At 45.2% G+C, this 23,179-nt stretch overlaps 2 protein-coding genes across 5 annotated transcripts in view; one reads left to right on the top strand and one right to left on the bottom strand.

Annotated features, from left to right (window-relative positions):
- Positions 1-834: 834 nt before the first annotated feature.
- LOC121538026 (rac GTPase-activating protein 1) lies at positions 835-8,478 on the bottom strand. Of its 2 annotated transcripts, none has more exons than XM_041845762.2 (17): positions 8,299-8,478; positions 7,687-7,774; positions 7,374-7,576; positions 7,081-7,226; positions 6,882-6,951; positions 5,446-5,499; positions 5,260-5,340; positions 5,055-5,172; positions 4,656-4,804; positions 4,361-4,525; positions 4,120-4,218; positions 3,753-3,951; positions 3,326-3,431; positions 3,020-3,152; positions 2,651-2,777; positions 2,347-2,458; positions 835-2,058 (listed from the first exon to the last, which is right to left on the bottom strand). In XM_041845762.2, exons 2-17 carry the CDS (start codon positions 7,769-7,771, stop codon positions 1,974-1,976), a joined length of 1,932 nt encoding a protein of 643 aa, XP_041701696.1. In that variant the 5' UTR covers positions 7,772-7,774; positions 8,299-8,478; the 3' UTR covers positions 835-1,973. The 2 variants fall into 2 exon arrangements, with proteins under 2 accessions (XP_041701696.1, XP_041701697.1); XM_041845763.2 differs by having other exon boundaries at positions 8,344-8,478.
- Positions 8,479-9,114: 636 nt separating this feature from the next.
- LOC121538025 (inactive dipeptidyl peptidase 10-like) overlaps positions 9,115-23,179 on the top strand; it is a 45,521-nt gene continuing 31,456 nt past the window's right edge. Inside the window, exons 1-4 of one of the 3 annotated variants that reach the window (XM_041845761.2) lie at positions 9,115-9,245; positions 15,845-15,959; positions 19,561-19,656; positions 19,796-19,890. In XM_041845761.2, coding sequence (XP_041701695.2) covers positions 9,207-9,245; positions 15,845-15,959; positions 19,561-19,656; positions 19,796-19,890 — 345 coding nt within the window. In that variant the 5' untranslated portion in view covers positions 9,115-9,206. The remainder of the gene's footprint in view (positions 9,246-15,844; positions 15,960-19,560; positions 19,657-19,795; positions 19,891-23,179) is intronic. The other 2 variants (XM_041845760.2, XM_041845759.2) reach the window with 2 other exon arrangements.

The raw sequence follows: 23,179 nt of genomic DNA, 5'->3' as shown, positions 1-23,179 counted from the left end.
CCCAGCTGCCTTGAGATCATTGACAAGATCCTCCCGTGTAGTTCTGGGCTGATTCCTCACCGTTCTCATGATCATTGCAACTCCACGAGGTGAGATCTTGCATGGAGCCCCAGGCCGAGGGAGATTGACAGTTCTTTTGTGTTTCTTCCATTTGCGAATAATCGCACCAACTGTTGTCACCTTCTCACCAAGCTGCTTGGCGATGGTCTTGTAGCCAATTCCAGCCTTGTGTAGGTCTACAATCTTGTCCCTGACATCCTTGGAGAGCTCTTTGGTCTTGGCCATGGTGGAGAGTTTGGAATCTGATTGATTGATTGCTTCTGTGGACAGGTGTCTTTTATACAGGTAACAAACAGATTAGGAGCACTCCCTTTAAGAGTGTGCTCCTAATCTCAGCTCGTTACCTGTATAAAAGACACCTGGGAGCCAGAAATCTTTCTGATTGAGAGGGGGTCAAATACTTATTTCCCTCATTAAAATGCAAATCAACTTATAATATTTTTGAGATGTGTTTTTCTGGATTTTTGTTGTTGTTATTGTCTCACTGTTCAAATAAACCTACCATTCAAATTATAGACTGATCATGTCTTTGTCAGTGGGCAAATGTACAAAATCAGCAGGGGATCAAATACTTTTTTCCCCTCACTGTAGTCTAGGACCAAGTTATTCCTAACAAAGTAGGATGGCATTTTCCCTTCCTGGGAGCGAGTGGCGTAACAGAACATGTTGTAGAGCAGAGACCTGAAAGGCCCCTGCTGCCTTCTGAATTACCTGTCATGCTTTTGTTCATGTTTTCAGCAATACCAGAAAATGCAATAATGAGACAAAGACAAGTTTAAATGTACCGTATACTGTATTTACAAATCACATACATAGTGTGTACTCATGTACTTGTGCAAAACAACGTCCACAAAAAGCTTTGATCAAAGCAAATTTGACATTCTTGTTGAAATGCCACCATTTCTACACTCGGGTTCTCTGATGAAGTATTCGATGCAGTTACGGGTGCAGAACATTACAGCCAGAACCAACCTCCCATCGTGCAAACAAAGATGGTCATAAAGAGAAAGTCAAACTGAAGACCAGAGTCATATTGGCCAATAATCACAATGTCCAAGGACTACTTGAAGTGTAAGTTATATTTTTAGAACACTCAGGAAAGGAAACAAGGAAAGGTGAATTTCTTTCAAATGTATACTCAAGTTGCAAAATGTGCTTAAGTCACCAAGCATACAGCTGCATGGTTACCGCTAAGTTAGTTGATTATTGCCAAAGAACGCTGCAGACATCTTATCAAATTTGCAGAATTAATATTACAATACTGTGGCTAGTCTTGAGTATGTAAAAGACAAATGGAGTTAAACATGTACAATCAAACTGCTTAAGCATGTAGACATTACAAAGGTGATTATACAAATAAACAGGAAAAGATAACATCAAAAAAATGAATGCCATATGCAGTAACTCTATTCAAGCCAGTCATAAAAAGCTCTATGCAAAGTTGTTTTCTAACTGGTGATGTGCAAGTTAAATATATAAATATAAGATCAACCTTTTTTCTAAGAAAATCACCCGCCTAAATTCAGACATGCGCATTCTCAACCAATGTTCAACATTTCCTTTGTAAATAAATCACAGAAAGATTCTGAAGAAAACATTGCATCTACAAACCTAGTAGGTTTCATTGCCCGAGGTTGTTAAATCTTGATTTAGAGCTTTTTTTTATTTATTTTTATCAGAGCACCAGAAGAGACTTTCCCTTTTGGTTGGAAAAATATCCTGTTACACACATAAAAACCATACCATTTTGAAATATAAAACACATAAAATAAGTGTTTACAGTGTCTGTGGAAGCATTACTGTCTCAGTCTTCTGTAAAATTGTATAAAATAAAAAAGTTAAAATCAATCTATTGCTAGGTATTGCAGTTATTTCCCATTAGGTGAACCGAGCTGCCCTGTGGCTGCTTTGGATTACTTGAGGAGCGGCGATGCAAAGAAGTTTCCTGGGCGACTGGTGAATCCCACTACCACGGCAGACTTGCTCTTACTCCCAAATCTGAAAGTTACAACACAGCATTAGTCAGGCATTATTAGCCAACAGAAACCAAAGTTATAAGAAAGTGTAATAAGACTTTGGTGAAAGATTTACCCATGTCATCCACCTTTACAATCTGATAATTTGGGAAAAATGTACTCAAGCCTGTCAGTTTTGTAGACCAATGGTGTTTGCGTCGAGACTAGTGATAAACCAAGTCCTTCAGACAGGATCTTCATACACATTGCAGTGACCTACTACAACACAAATGCTGAATAAGTAAAATGCATGACAGGACAGAGTGCTTACTTGGGTGTCGTCTTGCTCAGGGTGGACCTCATGCGTTGACCCAGGGAGCTGGAGGACGGGGTTTTGTTCATCTGGTGGTGCTCTGGAGTGGTGAGGGGACCCAGCATGCTCACTGGAACAATATTAACACAGTCAACATTAGTCACATCACCACAGTTAGTTACCAACCTGTATATTTTAATTAGTTCTTATAAATAATAACAATACTTTCCTTAAATCTTCAATATAATAACACATGAACCTAATAGAGATTTGGTTTTGGGTTGCCAAGATAACGCTTTGCTAGAATCATGCACTCGCTCACCTTTCTGGTCAGGGGTATAACAATTCGCGTTCTCGATAATCATGTGATCAGGATGCGGCTGGTCATGGTCCACCATCATGAACTGGCTCCAGTACTCCACCGGCATGCCCAGCAGACGCTCAATAACCTGGGTAATAATATAAAAACATTAGCTACTATAAATGACTCCTGAGGGGAAAAATACAAATGTATTGAATTTAAACGAATTACAGCCTATTGCCTCATCCTCTTTCAAGCGGAAGCTAAACAGATCAAACAACTTGCAAGACTATATAAAAATGGTCATCATGTCATTTTTGCAGCCCATGTGTTTTTGTGAAGAAATACTACCAGTTAAACCAAGAGCTGTGTTGTTGTAACGAGTCTTACCTTGGGCTGGCGTTTGGTGTCCTGCAGTATTGCCATGGGCTCTGGGTCAGGCACTGCATGGCCAACGATAGTAGGCCCAAACACCCGTGCCAGGTTGGTGATGTCCATCTTAGTGCCCAGGCTTTGGGCGACCCTGAAAAAGTTAATGGTGGTCAATAAGGAGCCCATGTATGGAAAAACATACTTTAGTGTCACAGAGTGCAACAAGCATGGCCTCTTTCTACAAGACATGTCAAGAAAGGCCCTGTTCATATACAATTAAGTGAGCAAGCAGAGCTCATAGTTAAATGCACAGCAGAGGCTCACCTCTGGAGATGAATGGCCATGAAGGCCAGGGTGTCTCTGTTGGCCTGTGGCAGGTCACTGATGGTCTGGTACATCAGGGCAATGCTGTTATCCTCATCCACAAGCTCTGAGGACAAAGAGTTGAATGTCAGTAGAGATCACAAAAGTTGAGTTGTAGAAAAATAAAGTGTTTTACTGCAGAGGAAGAATGTAACATTGCAGGGACTTAGTAACTATAGTTATTGGTGGCTAAGAATATTATGAAGGAACACTGAAAAATTCCACATTGACTATTACTAACCAAAACATTCAGCGTGCCCCAAGACAAAATGGCTATGCAAAGCGACCACAAGACACCCTTATTCAGTCAACTAGTCAACCACTGGCCGAACTAACCACAGAGATTGATAAAGTTATATTGTTTAATCTCTATAGAGCCAATACCCACCTGCAGCCTCCATGAAGGTGCGGTTGAGGCGGAAAGTGAGGAGGGGCTCTTTGAGTTTCCTGAGGAAGTCCTTGAGGAGGCCAGTGATGCAGTGGATATCTTCCACCTTGCTGAGCAGCGGGACAGTCTTCCCACGCAGGAACTTCTCCTTCAGTTCCTTCACTGTGCGGTCAGAACCGGACAGCCGATAGAGGCCGGTCTGGGAGAGAAAAGAGCATGTTGAAACTGGGATCATTTATAGAGGCTGTTAAAGCTTTATAAAGCGATAAACACAGTAGAGATGTCAAAGCTATAATATTACTGTATAAACTAAGCCATAAAAGGCAGCAATGATTCAGCCCAGTGAGATTGAGACAAAAACACTCACCTCATGTAGGCCCCTCTGCTCAATCTCACTGACGCAGTGCACCACCAGAGAGGGAATCATGGGAGATTGGACATGGGAGACATAGTCTGCAAGAGTGCCCTAGGAAGGAAATAAAAGTAAAAGAGATAATGTTTATCCCATTGAACTAAACTCATGAGATATTTAAAGAAAAACAGATTTACATCAGAATTAAAGTATTGGAATATAAGTGGAGAAGTACATAAATGAATTTTCCCCTTACCTCTCCAATTTTGACAGGCGTGCCACCCAGGATGGGGATGCATGGCAGGGGACAGCGTTCACGACACTCTGAGTGGGTGACCACTCTGCAGTCACGGCACTTCAGGGAGATCTTCCCAAACTTGATCCTCTTGCCACAAGGCACACACGACTCAGGCTTGATTACCTGGGCAGGCGGTAGAACAAAGCTTTTAACTCTAAAATAAGAACCAAAGCAACATTTTCGGCGTTGCTAAATTCATCTCAAGTCACTCATGTACTAACCATCTCTGCCTGAAAACAAATTACATTCCTACCGTTTTGGAGACAAATTCGTGATTACGGACACCCCCGTTGCCCTGGGGTGTGCTGGGTTCCTGAGGCCTGCTGTCGCTCTCTGGCCGGTTGGGCTGTTTGGGCATGACATCCTCAGACTTGACTGACTCAGAGTCCCACTCCAGTGTAGCTGAACAGGAGAGAGAGTGTGAGCGAGAGAAAGGTCTGAGGTCAAATACAGATCAGAGTCTGAAAATGCAGTTCTGATGAGTTATGAACATACATTTGTCACATTGTCAAGGATCAATTAATATAGTCTAGCTGCATGCTTCTTTCCAAATGAATATCCTATCATGCTTCAACATACAATACTAACAAACTCAGAGTAAGATACAATCTTCCATTGATCAAATCTACAGTAAATGAGTAAGAGCTCTTACCAGTCTTTCTCCTGCTCCGAGTCCAGTAGGGAACAGCCTCAATAGTAGAGACGGCTTCGATGGGTCCTCCGTCAGCAGGCACAGTCACTGTGGTCTTGGCCACAAGAGACTCATTTCCCTACGACCATTAAGCATAACATCAGTCAAGTCACTGTAAACCTCAACAGCTCTCAGTTATCTATAGAAATTAAACAAAAATCTTTACCATCTCAGAAGTTCTGCCTGTTGATCGAGACCTCTTGGAAGCACTTGGGGGGCCGTCAATTACATTTCTGGAGGCAGAGCACTGTAATGAAGAGGTCAAATGTTAAAAACCACACACACACACACCTTCATTCACACATTCAAGAAATGATTGGCAAATATTTTTCATCCAATAAACTTTGTTTACCCGTTTTTCACGTTTCTTCAGTCGCATAGTTCTCACGATGGATGAGTCCCAGTCCTGGAATGGATAATCAAACAAACGGACCAGGTTCATTAATGCAAATACCCTATATATACAAAAGTATGTGGACACCCCTTCAAATTAGTGGATTCGGCTATTTCAGACACACCCGTTGCTGACAGGTGTATAAAATCGGACACACAGCCATGCAATCTCTATAGACAAACATTGGCAGTAGAATGGCCTTACTGAAGAGCTCAGTGACTTTCAACGTGGCACCGTCATAGAATGCCACCTTTCCAACAAGTCAGTTCGTCAAATTTCTGCCCTGCTAGAGCTGCACCGGTTATTGTGAAGTGGAAACATCTAGGAGCCACAACGGCTCAGACGCGAAGTGGTAGGCCACACAAGCTCACAGAACGGGACCGCCATGTGCTAAAGCTCGCAAAAATAATCTGTTCTCGGTTGCAACACTCACTACCGAGTTCCAAACTGCAACGTCAGCACAAGAACTGTTTGTCGGGAGCTTCATGAAATGGGTTTCCATGGCCAAGCAGCTGTACACATGCCTAAGATCACCATGTGCAATGCCAAGCGTTGGCTGGAGTGGTGTAAAACCCGCCGCCATTGGACTCTGGAGCAGTGGAAACGCGTTCTCTGGAGTGATGAATCACACTTCACCATCTGGCAGTCGGACGGAGGAATCTGGGTTTGGCGGATGCCAGGAGAATGCTACCTACTCCAATGCATAGTGCCAACTGTAAAGTTTGGTGGAGGAGGAATAATGGTCTGGGGCTGTTTTTCATGGTTCGGGCTAGGCCCCTTAGTTCCAGTGAAGGGAAATCTTAATGCTACAGCATACAATGACATTCTAGACGATTCTGTGCTTCCAACTTTGTGGCAACCATTTGGGGAAGGCCCTTTCCTGTTTCAGCATGACAATGCCCCCGTGCACAAAGCGAGGTCCATACAGAAATGGTTTGTCGAGATCAGTGAGGAAGAACTTGACTGGCGTGCACAGTGCCCTGACCTCAACCCCATCGAACACCTTTGGGATGAATTGTAACGCCAACTGCGAGCCAGGCCTAATCGCCCAACATCAGTGCCCGACCTCACTAATGCTCTTGTGGCTGAATGGAAGTAAGTCCCTGCAGCAATGTTCCAACATCTAGTGGAAAGCCTTCCCAGAAAAGTGGAGGCTGCTATAGCAGCAAAGGGGGGACCAACTACATATTAATGCCCATGATTTTGGAATGAGAGGTTCGACGAGCAGGTGTCCACATTCTTTTGGTCATGTAGTGTATATAGCAAATTATCATCTCAATTACATACTGTATTGGTTGTCTTAGCCCTTCTCCCTGCTAATGGTTTGGCTATGAGTAATATACTTAATGGTTCAGAGGCTCAAGCATTTAAACAAGAAAAAGATACAAGCTTACCAGAGAGTCATCTGTTTTATCATAGCTGATGTCTGATAAAATGGAGGCAGACTCGTCAATGGTCTGCAATCTACGGAAAACAAAATGAAATGCTGTAACTTTTCTGTAACACTTCAGATGCTGATATGTTAACAGAAAAGGCTTTGATAAGCTTTCCAACTCAGGAAGAGGAGCAAAGGCACTAGCAGGGGATCCTTACCTTCTGCTGGTGTTAAGGTTGGCTGGTGCTGCCTGAGATCGAGCGTTGAGGAAAGCCAGAGCAGAACGCTGCTCTTCATTCAGCTGGATGCTGTTGCTGGAGCCCTCAGTGATCAGAAGCTCCCGAATCAGCTGAATCTGGCGGTCCTGTAACACAGCAGAGCACAGGGAGAACGGAGGAGGTGAGAGGAGTTATATAAAGCCATTCAACAGTTTCTTCAGAGAAGAGTGAACCAGTCTGAGGCTACCAGTGAAGGCAAAATATGAAGAAACGGACTGTCTGTGCATACACACCAACTTCTCACAGTCAGCCTCTGCCTTCTGGCGCCGGCGGATCTCCACGTCGACTTGATTGCGAGCATGCTTGAGTTTAACTTCCAGGGCTCCCCTCTCCGTTTCTGCCTTGGCAAGCACTTCCTTGCAGGACCCCAGGTCCTGCTCAAACCTGAGCCATCTACGACGGCAGTCCTCAAAGTTGAGGGCCATCTGGATGAACTCTGATAAGAGAAGATGCAGAATAAGGTGTGGTAGCGTTGAATACATCTTGTCCAGCATTGTCTATATTATTAATCTCCATGTCAAATCAAATGAAATATTAATTACTTACGGGGTTCAATGCTCTCATTGAGTATGTCAACATGAGACCGCAGATTGTCAAACAAGCTGTGTAGGTTTAACACAGCAGTGTCCATCTTCTGAGAAAAATAAGGCACATAGAAACCATTAATTATAATTAACTACTATGGCAATGAAAATACGTTTGCTAAATGTCAATAGGTGAATAACCTCGTCCCCAGGCTAATTGCAGATGGGCGAAAGTGTCTGGTGGTGGTGAACCCTAGCTAATAATTAATCATAGCTAACTATGATGAACAGATCAACTGTCTTTGTTAACAATGAAGAGATGGGTAAACAGGCTGATTTTCCTAATCCAAAAAATAGCACTGAAAATGATTTAAAAGCCATTTCCCAACATTAGCTAGCTACTGTAACGTTAACGAACCAAATTTGCCACATAAAAGTAACCCAAATTAGCTCAAACCTGCACATACAACATACAATTTAGTTCGAAGGAAAGCAACAGTAGATTTAGCTCAGAAGCTAGCTGGCTACTGTGGGTAGCCAACATTGCTGGTGATATGTAATTTTAAAAAAACGACTGTACAGCTAACAGTTAGCTACTAGCATGCTAAAGTTAGCTGCCACTACAATTACATACCGTTTGAGTCCACCACAATAATGAGAAAACAGAAAAACCTTTGACCTCTGTTTTTGCACTGGATGATCAAGTTTGTTATTCTTGTGTTAGGGTTATCTCACGCTCAGCTCCTGGACGTGTGTACAAGAAGCAAGACAGGCGCGTTCCATTTCAAATTTCCCCGCTAGCCAATGAATATCAACTGACGTTCTTCACGTAGCTGTAAATCAACGCGAACGTTTAAAAAAATACAAATACCCTACCAACACTCACATTAATATATATATATATATATATATATATATATATATATATATATATATATATATATATATATATATATAATAACTACCATATACTCTATATATATATATATATATATATATATATACATATATATAACTTATATATAACTTGCCATACCCTACCATCTAACATCACATTTATATATATATATATATATATATATATATATATATATATATATATATATATATATATATATATATATACTACCATACTCCACTATTTAAATCTATTTATTCCTACTTCATGCCAACAGCCTGAAAGGATGGGACACCACCACTTAACACACCCTGTAACTCTTCTGATGTCAAATCTCGCACACCCAAATACCTCTCTGCAGCTGCCACCACAACCTCTATTTTCTGCGATTTACGTTCCATCCCTGCAGTACAGTTGATAACCATTGCTATAAATGCCAAAAATCCAATTTTACTGAAACATATATCACTTGTTGGGTTATCCCTCTGTACTGGTACAGATCTGCTACTCATATCATTCCTCTCAGGATCCCTCCCCCATTTTTACTTGGACAACTTGTGAACGTTGCAAGTGCATTCATCCAGACCAAGTGCTGAAAGGAGCACGATTTAATTCTAGGAAGAGGCTTGTTGAAGACAGCAAAGATGATTGCCACCACTCAACAGAACATGGCCACGGACCTGGTAAATGGTTTAATCTACTCAATACTGTTTCATATTTTTTTAGTTGTTCCCAAGATTTATTTTATTTTATCACAGAGCAGGATCTGTGTTAATCTCATAGCATGAAGCTCTCTGATGAGCATGGCTATAACATGACAGTCGCAGAAGTGTGTGTGTGTGTGTGTGTGTGTGCGTGCGTGCGTACGTGCGCGTCCGTGTGCATACATACATGTGCGCGTATGCGCTTGTAGGCTAGTCTAAATGCGCCTGATTTTTTAGAAATATCTCTGTTGTGACCAGTCAGCAATTGTTTTTACATTTAAATCAACATGATGTGATTATCGATTATTAAATGGCTTTCCTTTGTGCTCTTTTATTCGTACTTAATATATCTAATCAATACAGTCATCTTTTGAACAAGCTGCTGTGTGCGGTATTCCCCTCTTCTATCGCAAGCTGATTTGATGTAGTGATTTTTTTTTTTTTTACTGATTCAGTTAAATTATGTAGGTTATATTTGAAAACACATCATACTGCGTGTCCGTTGCGGTTATAGCAATTAAAATGCTGTAGTCATGGCTTACCAATGCTAAAGGGCATATAAGCCTACTTTATTATTTTATTTGTTGCCCACAGCATGTTGATAAAGAGAGATCTGCAATCAAAGTGTGAATGAGGCACACAATTTGCAGCATGTCATGGACAATCAAATGTATTCTGTAATTTTATCAAGTGTATAGGAAATCTACCAACTCAATTAAGTTGATGTAAAATCTGAATAGCAAAGTTGATTTATTTAACACCAGACCTTATTTTACCAGCATTTTCATTTCACACTTTTTGCCACTGATTTTAATGTCATATTAATTTCCCCCTTCTACTGAATTATGTCCACTGCATGGTCATTCAGTAGTTCTGTGAGCCCATTCAAACAGAGAAGTTGCAACAGTTTTGCATGTAGCTAGCTCTACTTGCAGGCTGTCAATAGGTTGCAGAATTACTGACGCTCCAGAAATGTCCAGAAATGTAAAAATGACAAAATGTGACTGTAGTTGGGTGCATCTTTGTGGACAGTTGCTGATAGCTGCGTACGTGCTGTCTTTAATGAATTCTCTGAGAATTACATTGCTCCTGGAGATTAGTTAGTGTTGCGATATGCTTTCCATCTACAGCAATACTTTATAGCCTTGCCAAGTTGTCTAATTAGGAATACATATCACCCATCACCTTCTCAGCGACAGCAGCAATTCAACCATGACGGCATTTTCAGTTCAGCGCTGCACTATTCATATGGTTGACAAATCATGTGTCAGACTGTCAACAACATTGTTTTTAAGCAGTGCTGTATTCGGTTGCATTGGTATTTTTTATAGTGTGCAACATTGTGAATAATTGAAAATAGATGATAAATATCTTGTCTGTCTGAAGTGGCCAGTGGGGAATGTTTTATGTCTCCCCGCAATTTACAATTGATCCATTCAATTTTGTAGGTTAAACAAGGAAGCTATAAAACACTAGTCAGTGTATCTTTTCCCAAGCAAATGTTTCTCTGTGTTATTATGGCCCAGTCCTTTTATTTTACACAGCCAAGCAATTCATATAATACTGCAATACCGTGCTTGGTTCTGTTTCCACAGATTTGATCTGTGATGAGGTGGTTGAACCAGATGAGTCTGTGCTTTAAAAGGATGCATTTATCAGTCCCGTATCAGGACATGCACCTCTCTCTCATTTTAGCATATGCTCTTATCCAGAGCAATTAGTGTTAAGTGCCTTGCTCAAGGGCACACAGACAGATCTTTCACCTAGTCAGCTCAGGGATTCGAACCAGCGACCTTTCAGTTCCTGGCCCAACACGCTTAACCGCTAGGCTACCTGCCGCCACTTTCATGTAGTTCTCCTCTCCCTCATGGTTTACAGCGTTATCACACTCCCTTCTCCCCAGGGCGGACACAGCTATGTAGAGGAGTGGGATAGGTTAAGGGTACGTTCAGCAGCCATACAGTATACCGAGAGCCTTTTTGTACAGTCATTTGCTAATGCTTGGTGGGATGCATGAAAGGGAATGGAGAAAAGGGCTGCAGGGCTCACAGCAGAGGAGGCTTAAAGCAGTGGATATTTCCATGCGACTGTGGCAAGTGCAGCTGCATATATGGTATTAGTCCTTAGGGCAAATGTGTCAGCCTCCTTAACCCAAATCCGTAGCCTACCACCTACAACCTTTTAGGATGTGAGAGGCAAGTGAGAAATACGGTAATACTGCCAAATAAATGGCGGTATAGAGCACAGTGTCTATTGAAATTGGATTATCCAAAAGGTCACTTCAATCATGGTGATACAGCTTTCAAATCCTTTGAAGTCTATAGCAGAGCACTGGCAGTGCTGTTGAGGTCCATGCACCTCACCCCAGTTATATCCATTTAAACCAGTCAAAAAAGTGGGAGACTGCTTCATAATGGCTACCATTTAACTGAGGTACCAAAGAGATATTGACATGGCAATACATTCAAATAAAAGTTATGTGTTAATGGTTCATCTGCATTTGTCCCGTGAGATCAATTACAGTGAATCATTAAAACAAGATGCTGGTAGGCTTATTGTATCTTCCAATAAATATTTGCTATCACAGTTTTGTCTCCTAAAATGTAATGGTTGACTGGATTGATTGATCTTCAAATGTCAAATGTCATGTCAAATGTCATGTCTTGGTACATCTTGTTTTTCTTGATAGTTACTAATGGTTGGTTGCTGCAGAATTATGTAGCTGGTGGGATTGGGATATGTAGATGAGAGTCAGCAAGTCTCAACAATAGCTTCAATAGCTGTGATTCTGCTCCAGATGATTTATTGTGGTATTTTCACCGCCTGTTCCAAAGACAGAGAGACAAGGAGATCCCCAGAGTCTAATTTATGAATTGATAACAGTCCTATGGAATCTCCCACCAACTACAGTGAGGGAAAAAAGTATTTGTTCCCCTGCTGATTTTGTACGTTTGCCCACTGACAAAGAAATGATCAGTCTATAATTTGAATGGTAGGTTTATTTGAACAGTGAGAGACAGAATAACAACAAAAAAATCCAGAAAAACGCATGTCAAAGATGTTATAAATTGATTTGCATTTTAATGAGGGAAATAAGTATTTGACCCCCTCTCAATCAGAAAGATTTTTGGCTCCCAGGTGTCTTTTATACAGGTAACGAGCTGAGATTAGGAGCACACTCTTAAAGGGAGTGCTCCTAATCTCAGCTTGTTACCTGTATAAAAGACACCTGTCCACAGAAGCAATCAATCAATCAGATTCCAAACTCTCCACCATAGCCAAGACCAAAGAGCTCTCCAAGGATGTCAGGGACAAGATTGTAGACCTACACAAGGCTGGAATGGGCTACAAGACCACCGCCAAGTAGCTTGGTGAGAAGGTGACAACAGTTGGTGCAATTATTCGCAAATGGAAGAAACAAAAGAACTGTCAATCTCCCTCGGCCTGGGGCTCCATGCAAGATCTCACCTCGTGGAGTTGCAATGATCATGAGAACGGTGAGGAATCAGCCCAGAACTACACGGGAGGATCTTGTCAATGATCTCAAGGCAGCTGGGACCATAGTCACCAAGAAAACAATTGGTAACACACTACGCCTTGAAGGACTGAAATCCTGCAGCGCCCGCAAGGTCCCCCTGCTCAAGAAAGCACATATACAGGCCCGTCTGAAGTTAGCCAATGAACATCTGAATGATTCAGAGGAGAACTGGGTGAAAGTGTTGTGGTCAGATGAGACCAAAATCGAGCTCTTTGGCATCAACTCAACTCGCCGTGTTTGGAGGAGGAGGAATGCTGCCTATGACCCCAAGAACACCATCCCCACCGTCAAACATGGAGGTGGAAACATTATGCTTTGGGGGTGTTTTTCTGCTAAGGGGACGGGACAACTTCACCGCATCAAAGGGATGATGGACAGGGCCATGTACCATCAAATCTTGGGTGAGAACCTCCTTCCCTCAGCCAGGGCATTGAAAATGGGTCGTGGATGGGTATTCCAGCATGACAATGACCCAAAACACACGGCCAAGGCAACAAAGGAGTGGCTCAAGAAGAAGCACATTAAGGTCCTGGAGTGGCCTAGCCAGTCTCCAGACCTTAATCCCATAGAAAGTCTGTGGAGGGAGCTGAAGGTTCGAGTTGCCAAACGTCAGCCTCGAAACCTTAATGACTTGGAGAAGATCTGCAAAGAGGAGTGGGACATAATCCCTCCTGAGATGTGTGCAAACCTGGTGGCCAACTACAAGAAACGTCTGACCTCTGTGATTGCCAACAAGGGTTTTGCCACCAAGTACTAAGTCATGTTTTGCAGAGGGGTCAAATACTTATTTCCCTCACTAAAATGCAAATCAATTTATAACATTTTTGACATGCGTTTTCCTGGATTTTGTTGTTGTTATTCTGTCTCTCACTGTTCAAATAAACATACCATTAAAATTATATACTGATCATGTCTTTGTCAGTGGGCAAACATACAAAATCAGCAGGGGATCAAATACTTTTTTCCCTCACTGTACCTCTGGTGCACTGGGAGCAAATTGAGCAGGTCTATTTTGTGTGATTTCCCTTTTAGTGTCTGTAGCCAACCATACAATGAAGGTGTTTTGATTACAGTTTACGTACAGTATGTGTTTCAGTATGTGTTTTATCTGTAACCGTTAGTTGAGTTTCTCAGTGAAGAAGGGGTCAGGGTATAGGTCCAGGGATTACGCAAGGATGTGTCATATTTTGTGGGGAGAGACACTCTCCAGTGGCCCATCTAAAAGCCCCTTTTATGGGCTGCTCTCTTTCTATGAATTGTTTCCCACTGGACCTTGTTCAGCTGCACACTGTATCGATCCTGTTCTCATTTGGTTGAGGGGAATTCCCTTGGTCTGCTCTGTCTGTTGGCCATGGTGGGAGGGGAACTCTGTTATCTGTCACTGACGCTATGAACTCAGTCAGCACTGCAAATGTTTGCAGAGGTTTCTCCCCAAGAGATACATGGTTGGTTGCACATACAAAGGTCCATTTAGTCTATAGACTAGAGTATAGACTGCCTGTGGGTTGGTTTGACTGACAGCTTCATCAAAGCTTTATCATAGGCTCTTCTCGACTCTCTCTAGGATGGATGGCTCACAGAGGAGTGTATTATACATTATTATTGTTTTCTTTTCATGATTCCCTTTTCTAGGTCACCAGAAAGCGTGCACTGGTGATATTCACATGTCAATCTAACCCTACACTATCCGTGCCTCTCTGTTAGGGTCTCCTCTCCTCTGTGTGTGTGTGTGTGTCTGCCTGCTAGGGTCTCTTTTCTTCCATACCTTACATAACACCCAGTCAGAGGGAATGATGTTGATCGGGTCCACTGTTGTACAGCACATGACTGTGCACTGTGCTGAGAGAGCAGAGAGAACCACAGAGATAGAATATAATAGCTACAATCAAAGAAAGGAGCACATTAGGGAAGGACCTTGCACAACAATTGGTCTGTAGCTCTGGACCTGTGTGATTGTGCTGTGAGACAGAGAGATCATCAACAATAGAATATAGTAGGACAATAAAAGAAAGAAGCTAGACAAGAGCAGTAACTTTAGTGGTAAGACCTTGCTTTCACATCAATTGGTTTGGTATCTCTCTGTAGAGCACTGAGGGTAGAAACATCACTTTGTGGTTGTTGTCCCTGTTGGCCCGGCAGGTAGTTGTTTTAATTTGAACGTGTTATGAAACAGGTAGTGGTTTTAATTTGAACGTGTTATGAAACCGGAGCCAGGGAGATTTATCAAAGATGAGACCTTGGCTGGAGTCCCATACTGCCAACCAGTCAAGAAATGGGAGCTGAGGGCTGAGCTTTATGGCTGCATTGTGATTGAGCTCTCACACTCTAATGAGCATAACGCCTCGGCGTCTTGTCTCAGACAGCCACACACTATATATGAGGCTCTGGAATCATCTGCAGTTGTATTTAATTGTGACTGATACTGTGGCTCCCTTATTCCAGCAGAGCTCTGAGGAGCATTGGAGGAGAATATATAGACATAATGTTCATTCAGCAGCTGTTGTACTGTAATGTCCCATCTTATTTATGTTTCACCTTCTTGAAATTCCTGTTCAATGAATTCCCATCACACCTCATCATATCATGTTGTTCTACCTCACCTTTCATGGAACTTGCACCCTTCCCACTCCCAACCCCTACCATATGCCCCGTTAAAGCTGTTACAGGTGAAATGAGGCGACAGATTCGAGAAATTACACCATGACAGAAATTATAGTCTACAATTAATTAAATTTTTTCACTGGCAAACCTTTTTAGCTCTGCTTTTAAGGAGAATCACTCTAAATTACACAGATTTCTGTCATAGTGAGAGGCTGTGAGCAGCTCATATTCCCCCAGAGGCTCCCTGTAACCTGCACCGGAGATCTGCCCATCTGAGTGAGAAACCCCCACTGTGAGGCTGTGGAAATGAAGCAGCACTAATGGTCTCCCCCTCAGCTGTGTGTGGACATTACACCCATCACTGTGTGTGTGTGTGTGTGTGTGTGTGTGTGTGTGTGTGTGTGTGTGTGTGTGTGTGTGTGTGTGCTTCTCTTGGCAGGACATGCATGCTTCAGCCGGTCCACCTCGGAACTGGAAGGGCATTGCAATCGCCATGATGGTGATCGTTGGTGTTCTATCACTGGTCATCCTTTCAGTCATCATGCTCACACCTGGTAAGATGAAACACAGAATGGGAGAGGGAAGAGAAGGAATGGAGAGGGAAGAGAATGAATGGGGAGGGAAGAGAAGGAATGGGGAGGGAAGACAAGGAATGGAGAGGGAAGAGAAGGAATGGGGAGGGAAGAGAAGGAATGGAGAGGGAAGACAATGATTGGAGAGGGAAGAGAAGGAATGGAGAGGGAAGATAAGGAATGGAGAGGGAAGAGAAGGAATGGGGAGGGAAGAGAAGGAATGGGGAGGGAAGAGAAGGAATGGAGAGGGAAGAGAAGGAATGGGGAGGGAAGAGAATGAATGGGGAGGGAAGAGAAGGAATGAAGAGGGAAGAGAAGGAATGGGGAGGGAAGAGAATGAATGGAGAGGGAAGAGAAAGAATGGGGAGGGAAGAGAAGGAATGGAGAGGGAAGACAAGGAATGGAGAGGGAAGAGAAGGAATGGGGAGGGAAAACAAGGAATGGAGAGGGAAGAGAAGGAATGGGGAGGGAAGAGAAGGAATGGAGAGGGAAGAGAAGGAATGGAGAGGGAAGAGAAGGAATGGAGAGGGAAGAGAAGGAATGGAGAGGGAAGAGAAGGAATGGAGAGGGAAGAGAAGGAATGGGGAGGGAAAACAAGGAATGGAGAGGGAAGAGAAGGAATGGGGAGGGAAGAGAAGGAATGGGGAGGGAAGAGAAGGAATGGAGAGGGAAGGGAAGGAATGGGGAGGGAAGAGAAGGAATGGAGAGGGAAGAGAAGGAATGGAGAGGGAAGAGAATGAATGGAGAGGGAAGAGAAGAGAAGGAATGGAGAGGGAAGAGAAGGAATGGGGAGGGAAGAGAAGGAATGGAGAGGGAAGAGAAGGAATGGGGAGGGAAGTGAAGGAATGGGGAGGGAAGAGAAGGAATGAAGAGGGAAGAGAAGGAATGGGGAGGGAAGAGAATGAATGGAGAGGGGAGAGAAAGAATGGGGAGGGAAGAGAAGGAATGGAGAGGGAAGACAAGGAATGGAGAGGGAAGAGAAGGAATGGGGAGGGAAAACAAGGAATGGAGAGGGAAGAGAAGGAATGGGGAGGGAAGAGAAGGAATGGGGAGGGAAGAGAAGGAATGGAGAGGGAAGGGAAGGAATGGGGAGGGAAGAGAAGGAATGGAGAGGGAAGACGAGGAATGGAGAGGGAAGAGAAGGAATGGGGAGGGAAGACAAGGAATGGAGAGGGAAGAGAAGGACTGGAGAGGGCAGAGAAGGAATGGGGAGGGTAGACAGGGAATGGAGAGGGAAGCGAAGGAATGGAGAAGGAAGAGAAGGAATGAGGAGGGAAGAGAAGGAATGGAGAGGGAAGAGAAGGAATGGAGAGGGAAGAGAAGGAATGGGGAGGGAAGAGAAGGAATGGGGAGGGAAGAGAAGGAATGGGGAGGGAAGAGAAGGAATGGAGAGGGAAGAGAAATAATGGGGAGGGAAGAGAAGGAATGAAGAGGGAAGACAAGGAATAGAGAGGGAATATAAGGAATGGGGAGGAAAAACAAGGAATGGAGAGGGAAGAGAAGGAATGGGGAGGGAAGAGAAGGAATGGGGAGGGAAGAGAAGGAATGGAGAGGGAAGAGAAGGAATGGGGAGGGAAGACAAGGAATGGAGAGGGAAGAGAAGGAATGGGGAGGGAAGAGAAGAGAAGGAATGGGGAGGGAAGAGAAGGAATGGCGAGGGAAGAGAAGGAATGGGGAGGGAAGACAAGGAATGGAGAGGGAAGAGAAGGAATGGGGAGGGAAGACAAGGAATGGAGAGGGAAGAGAAGGAATGGGGAGGGAAGAGAAGGAATGGAGAGGGAAGGGAAGGAATGGGGAGGGAAGAGAAGGAATGGAGAGGGAAGAGAAGGAATGGAGAGGGAAGAGAAGGAATGGGGAGGGAAAACAAGGAATGGAGAGGGAAGAGAAGGAATGGAGAGGGAAGGGAAGGAATGGGGAGGGAAGAGAAGGAATGGAGAGGGAAGAGAAGGAATGGAGAGGGAAGAGAAGGAATGGAGAGGGAAGAGAAGGAATGGAGAGGGAAGAGAAGGAATGGAGAGGGAAGAGAAGGAATGGGGAGGGAAGAGAAGGAATGGAGAGGGAAGAGAAGGAATGGGGAGGGAAGAGAAGGAATGGGGAGGGAAGAGAAGGAATGGGGAGGGAAGAGAAGGAATGGAGAGGGAAGGGAAGGATTGGAGAGGGAAGAGAAGGAATGGAGAGGGAAGAGAAGGAATGGGGAGGGAAGACAAGGAATGGAGAGGGAAGAGAAGGACTGGAGAGGGCAGAGAAGGAATGGGGAGGGTAGACAGGGAATGGAGAGGGAAGCGAAGGAATGGAGAAGGAAGAGAAGGAATGAGGAGGGAAGAGAAGGAATGGAGAGGGAAGAGAAGGAATGGAGAGGGAAGAGAAGGAATGGGGAGGGAAGAGAAGGAATGGGGAGGGAAGAGAAGGAATGGAGAGGGAACAGAAAGAATGGGGAGGGAAGAGAAGGAATGGAGAGGGAAGACAAGGAATAGAGAGGGAATATAAGGAATGGGGAGGAAAAACAAGGAATGGAGAGGGAAGAGAAGGAATGGGGAGGGAAGAGAAGGAATGGGGAGGGAAGATAAGGAATGGAGAGGGAAGAGAAGGAATGGGGAGGGAAGACAAGGAATGGAGAGGGAAGAGAAGGAATGGGGAGGGAAGAGAAGAGAAGGAATGGGGAGGGAAGAGAAGGAATGGCGAGGGAAGAGAAGGAATGGGGAGGGAAGACAAGGAATGGAGAGGGAAGAGAAGGAATGGGGAGGGAATACAAGGAATGGAGAGGGAAGAGAAGGAATGGAGAGGGAAGAGAAGGAATGGAAAAGGAAGAGAAGGAATGGGGAGGGAAGAGAAGGAATGTGGAGGGAAGACAAGGAATGGGGAGGGGAAAAAAGGAATGGAGAGGGAAGAGAAGGAATGGAGAGGGAAGAGAAGGAATGGAGAGGGAAGAGAAGGAATGGAGAGGGAAGAGAAGGAATGGGGAGGGAAGAGAAGGAATGGGGAGGGAAGAGAAGGAATGGGGAGGGAAGAGAAGGAATGGAGAGGGAAGAGAAGGAATGGAGAGGGGAGAGAAGGAATGGAGAGGGAAGAGAAGGAATGGGGAGGGATGAGAATTAATGGGGAGGAAAGAAAGAGGTAAAAAATAAAGAGAGAAAATGAGTGCAGGAGAGTGAGAGAAAGAGAATAAAGGTGTGGAGTGAAGGGGGAGAGAGAGGAGGCTGGAAGAATAGAGGGACAGAGAGAGGGAGAGAAGGACGACGAGAAGGAGAGAGGATGCAGTGGGAGGAGGATTGGGAACAGACACACAAGACTCTCCATCAGACAAACATATCAACAATGACATTCACAATATGACAAAACAAACCAACACTGACAAATACAAATTCCCCTGCATTAAAAAGAGACTCAGACAAAAGATGAGACTCCAGTGCTATGCTAAGAACAGGCTGAGCCCCAGCAACAGCTGTGCCTTGGCTCTGTGTGAATAGAGGAAGCTTCTTAACCATTTCCACCCGGAATGGACAACACAAGGGGAATGTTGTCGCCAATTTGTTTTCTCCCACTTTCCCATTCCGCTCTTTCTCTCTTTCTCTTTCTCTGGAAGATGAGTCTCACCTGTTACTGCAATCCCGTCTCACCATGGAGGATCTGGAAAGTGAGAAGTATACAGTTCGCGACCCCTGTGTGACCTGGTTGAATGGTAAGGGCCTTGATATCCTGAAGCGGGGGAACAAGATTGAACATGTATAGGAAAACCAAAGCAAGCTCCCATTCATGTTGTATTGAGTGAACCAACCGAAAGGTAACCATTTCCCTTCGGCCTGTGTTGTCCCTTCCAGAGAATGAGGTTGTTCTCAAGACCAGAGAGGGTAATGTCGTGTCCTACAGCCTCCACTCCAACATCACAGCTACCCTGCTGGACAACAGCTCTTCAGTGAGTAACGGCCCGTAACGGCTCCGCAGGAGAGGAAACGTATTCCACTATTGATCGGCTTATATACGGAGGCAGCCGGACAAATGGACCATTCAATAGAGACTGAACAGAGACTGAGAGGTCCTCCCAGATGGAGAAAGGACTATAGAACGACTGTTATAACAGTAGAGAGCAGTAGTAACTATACAGTAATATAGTTATGCAGAGGCGGTGACAGTTTAAGCTCTTTTGGGTCTATTTGGTTCCCTCACTGTTCAAACGAAGCCTTCAACATACGGCTTCAAATTGATTTTTCTAGCAAGGGCCTCACTCTGAACAGCACCGCCTGGCTCTGTGCGACACCGACAGACTTATGTGGGTCATTGCCTAGGAGCTAAGCAGGGTTCTGTTGTCAAGATGGGAAGATTTCGTCTCCTCTCCGGCTCTCAGCAGATTGTCACTTGGTGTATCATCTCTGTTGCTATGTTACAGTTTTTCTCGATTGCTAAGACACATTTCTTGAAAGCTGCTCTCCTTTTCTCTTAACTGTGAACACAAAACCCAATTTTCAAGCTACATTCACAAAACCTCAGACTCTTCTTGCAAAACCAAACTTTCACCTCAAAACAGTTCAATCTGTGCTCAAAACTGAACTATGTTGTCAAATCGTGCCCCGAGTCAATCAAAATAAAAAACACTACTGAACAGTCACTAAACACTACGTAGAAAAATAGAAAACACAATGCTCAGGACATGAAGCTGGAGAAATACATGTTTATTGTTCACTGTAGGCTAAATGCATGTTGCAAAACAAAAAAAAACTGTGCATTTAGCACTTGTACAAAAAGACAAAACAGAAATCTTGTGCATTTACATGTAGCACTTTTAAAAACAAACAGAAATCTTATGCGTTTGCCACTTGTGTACAGTAAGCCCATGTAAAAATATGTCACGGTTAACTAAGCCAGAACCCAGAAGCAGACCAGGACACGGTACGTGAGACAAAGGTGAGTGTTTATTTATAGAGTCCGAGTGAAGCTGAATAATCCAGGGAACAGAGCGGGTGGCGTGGATGGGTTGTTGAGGGTGCAGTGGTTGGTCCGGTACTGGCTCGGCAGCCGCCGACCATCAGGCAGAGGTTGGGTGAAGGTTCCGGGTGAGAGACTGCAGACAGAACAAAACGGAGGTGAGTACACAGCAAATCAACAAGGTGCAAAACAACAAAAACTAACGCTAGAACTCAAAGGCTGATACGCTGACAAACATACTGTTCATGGCTAACGATCCGGCAGGAACTGGATGTTGGGCCAGAGCCTAAGAAGGGTGATGATCAGGACCAGGTGTGCAGATTGCTGATGGGATGCAGGTGCGGAAAACCAGAGCGCTCCCGGGCGTTCCCGAACCCTCGGGAAACTGGAGAATACGAGCAGGAACACTAGTCACCAGACAGGACCCGACTCAGACAGCCGGGATCGTCACAGTACCCCCTCCGACGAACGCCACCGGGCGGACTTCCCCGGAGCGCCAGGATGGAGGCGGTAGAAGTCACTGATGAGGTCTGCGTCTAGGACCTGTCGCCGCGGAATCCAACTCCTCTCTTCAGGGCCATACCCCTCCCAGTCCACGAGATACTGGAAACCCCGGCCCCGCCGTCTGGAATCCATGATGCGACGCACCGTGTAGGCAGGACCACCTCCGATCATCCGAGGAGGAGGAGGAGGAGGCGGGGAGGCAACAGAGGACTGAGGAAGACAGGCTTGAGGCAGGAGACATGAAAGGTGGGATGGACTCTGAGCGTCCTCGGTAGTTTGAGTCGAACTGCCACTGGATTGATCACCTTCTCCACCACAAACGGACCAATGAACTTCGGCAACAACTTCCTAGACTCAGTCCGTAACGGAAGATCCCGTGTGGCCAACCAAACCCTATCTCCGATGGTATAGGTGGGAGCGGGAATCCGGCGACGATTCGCCTGGAGCTGATACGGTCCGAAACTCTAAGGAGTGCCTTTCTGGCCCGATGCCAGGTCCGGTGGCAACGCCCGAATATGGGCCTGCACAGAAGGCACTGAGAGCTCCTTCTCCTGAGAAGGAAACAGGGAGGTTGATAGCCATACAGGCACTGGAAGGGAGACATCCCAGTGGCTGATGTAGGGAAGAGTATTGTGGGCATACTCAACCCAAGGCAACTGAGAGGCCCAGGAGGTGGGGTTGGAAGAGACCAGACAGCGTAGCGTTGATTCCATCTTCTGGTTGGCTCTCTCCGCCTGACCATTGGATTGGGGGTGAAAACCAGATGTGAGACTGACCGTAGCTCCAATGGCCAAACAGAAGGACTTCCAGACAGCAGAGGTAAACTGAGGGCCACGGTCGGAAACGATATCACTGGGCAAACCGTGGACCCTGAAAACCTCCCTAACCAGGATCTCGGACGTCTCCGAGGCAGAGGGAAGCTTGGCAATTGGCACAAAGTGGGCGAACTTGCTGAATCTGTCCACGATAGTCAGAACGACCGTGTTCCCCTCAGAAGCGGGCAACCCCGTGACGAAGTCCAGGGCCGAGATGCGACCATGGTGGCGGGGAATAGGAAGGGGGTGAAGTAGTCCAGAGCTGGGCCGATTGGTACTCTTATTCTGCGCACACACTGGACAGGCAGCAACAAAACCCCCGAGTATCCTCGGCCATGGCAGGCCACCAAAAAGCGTCTGCGAAGAAACGCCATAGTCCGAGCCACGCCAGGGCGACAAGCCATCTTGCTGGCGTGGGACCATTTGAGGACAGCAGGACGAACCGACTCAGGCACAAACAACCGACCGGGTGGACCGTTACCGGGACCGGGCTGAGTCCGAAGGGGCCGCCAGCACCTCCTCCTCAATCTTCCACATAACTGCTCCCACGACGCAGTTCCGGGGGAGGATTGTCTCGGTCTTGGACCCACTCTCCTCCGTCTTGGAGAACATCCGGGGACAAGGCGTCCGCCTTGCCGTTCTTAGATCCAGGTCGGAACGTCAGGGCAAACTTGAATCGTCCGAAAAACAACGCCCACCTGGCCTGGCCGGGAGTTGAGACGTTTAGCCGATTGCACGTAAGCCAGATTCTTGTGGTCCGTCCAGACCATAAACGGTTGCTCCGCCTCCAACCAGTGGCGCCACTCCTCCAAGGCAAGTTTCACCGCGAGAAGCTCCCGGTTACCCAGCATCGTAATTCCTCTCCGCAGGCGAAAGGCGACGAGTAGTAGGCGCAGGGATGGAGTTTACTGTCCGTGGAGCATCGCTGCGACAGGATGGCGCCAACTCCCACATCAGACGCGT

Source organism: Coregonus clupeaformis, chromosome 24, assembly GCF_020615455.1.
Source record: "Coregonus clupeaformis isolate EN_2021a chromosome 24, ASM2061545v1, whole genome shotgun sequence".
NCBI lineage: Eukaryota > Metazoa > Chordata > Actinopteri > Salmoniformes > Salmonidae > Coregonus > Coregonus clupeaformis.
This window is presented reverse-complemented; position numbering and strand designations above follow the sequence as displayed.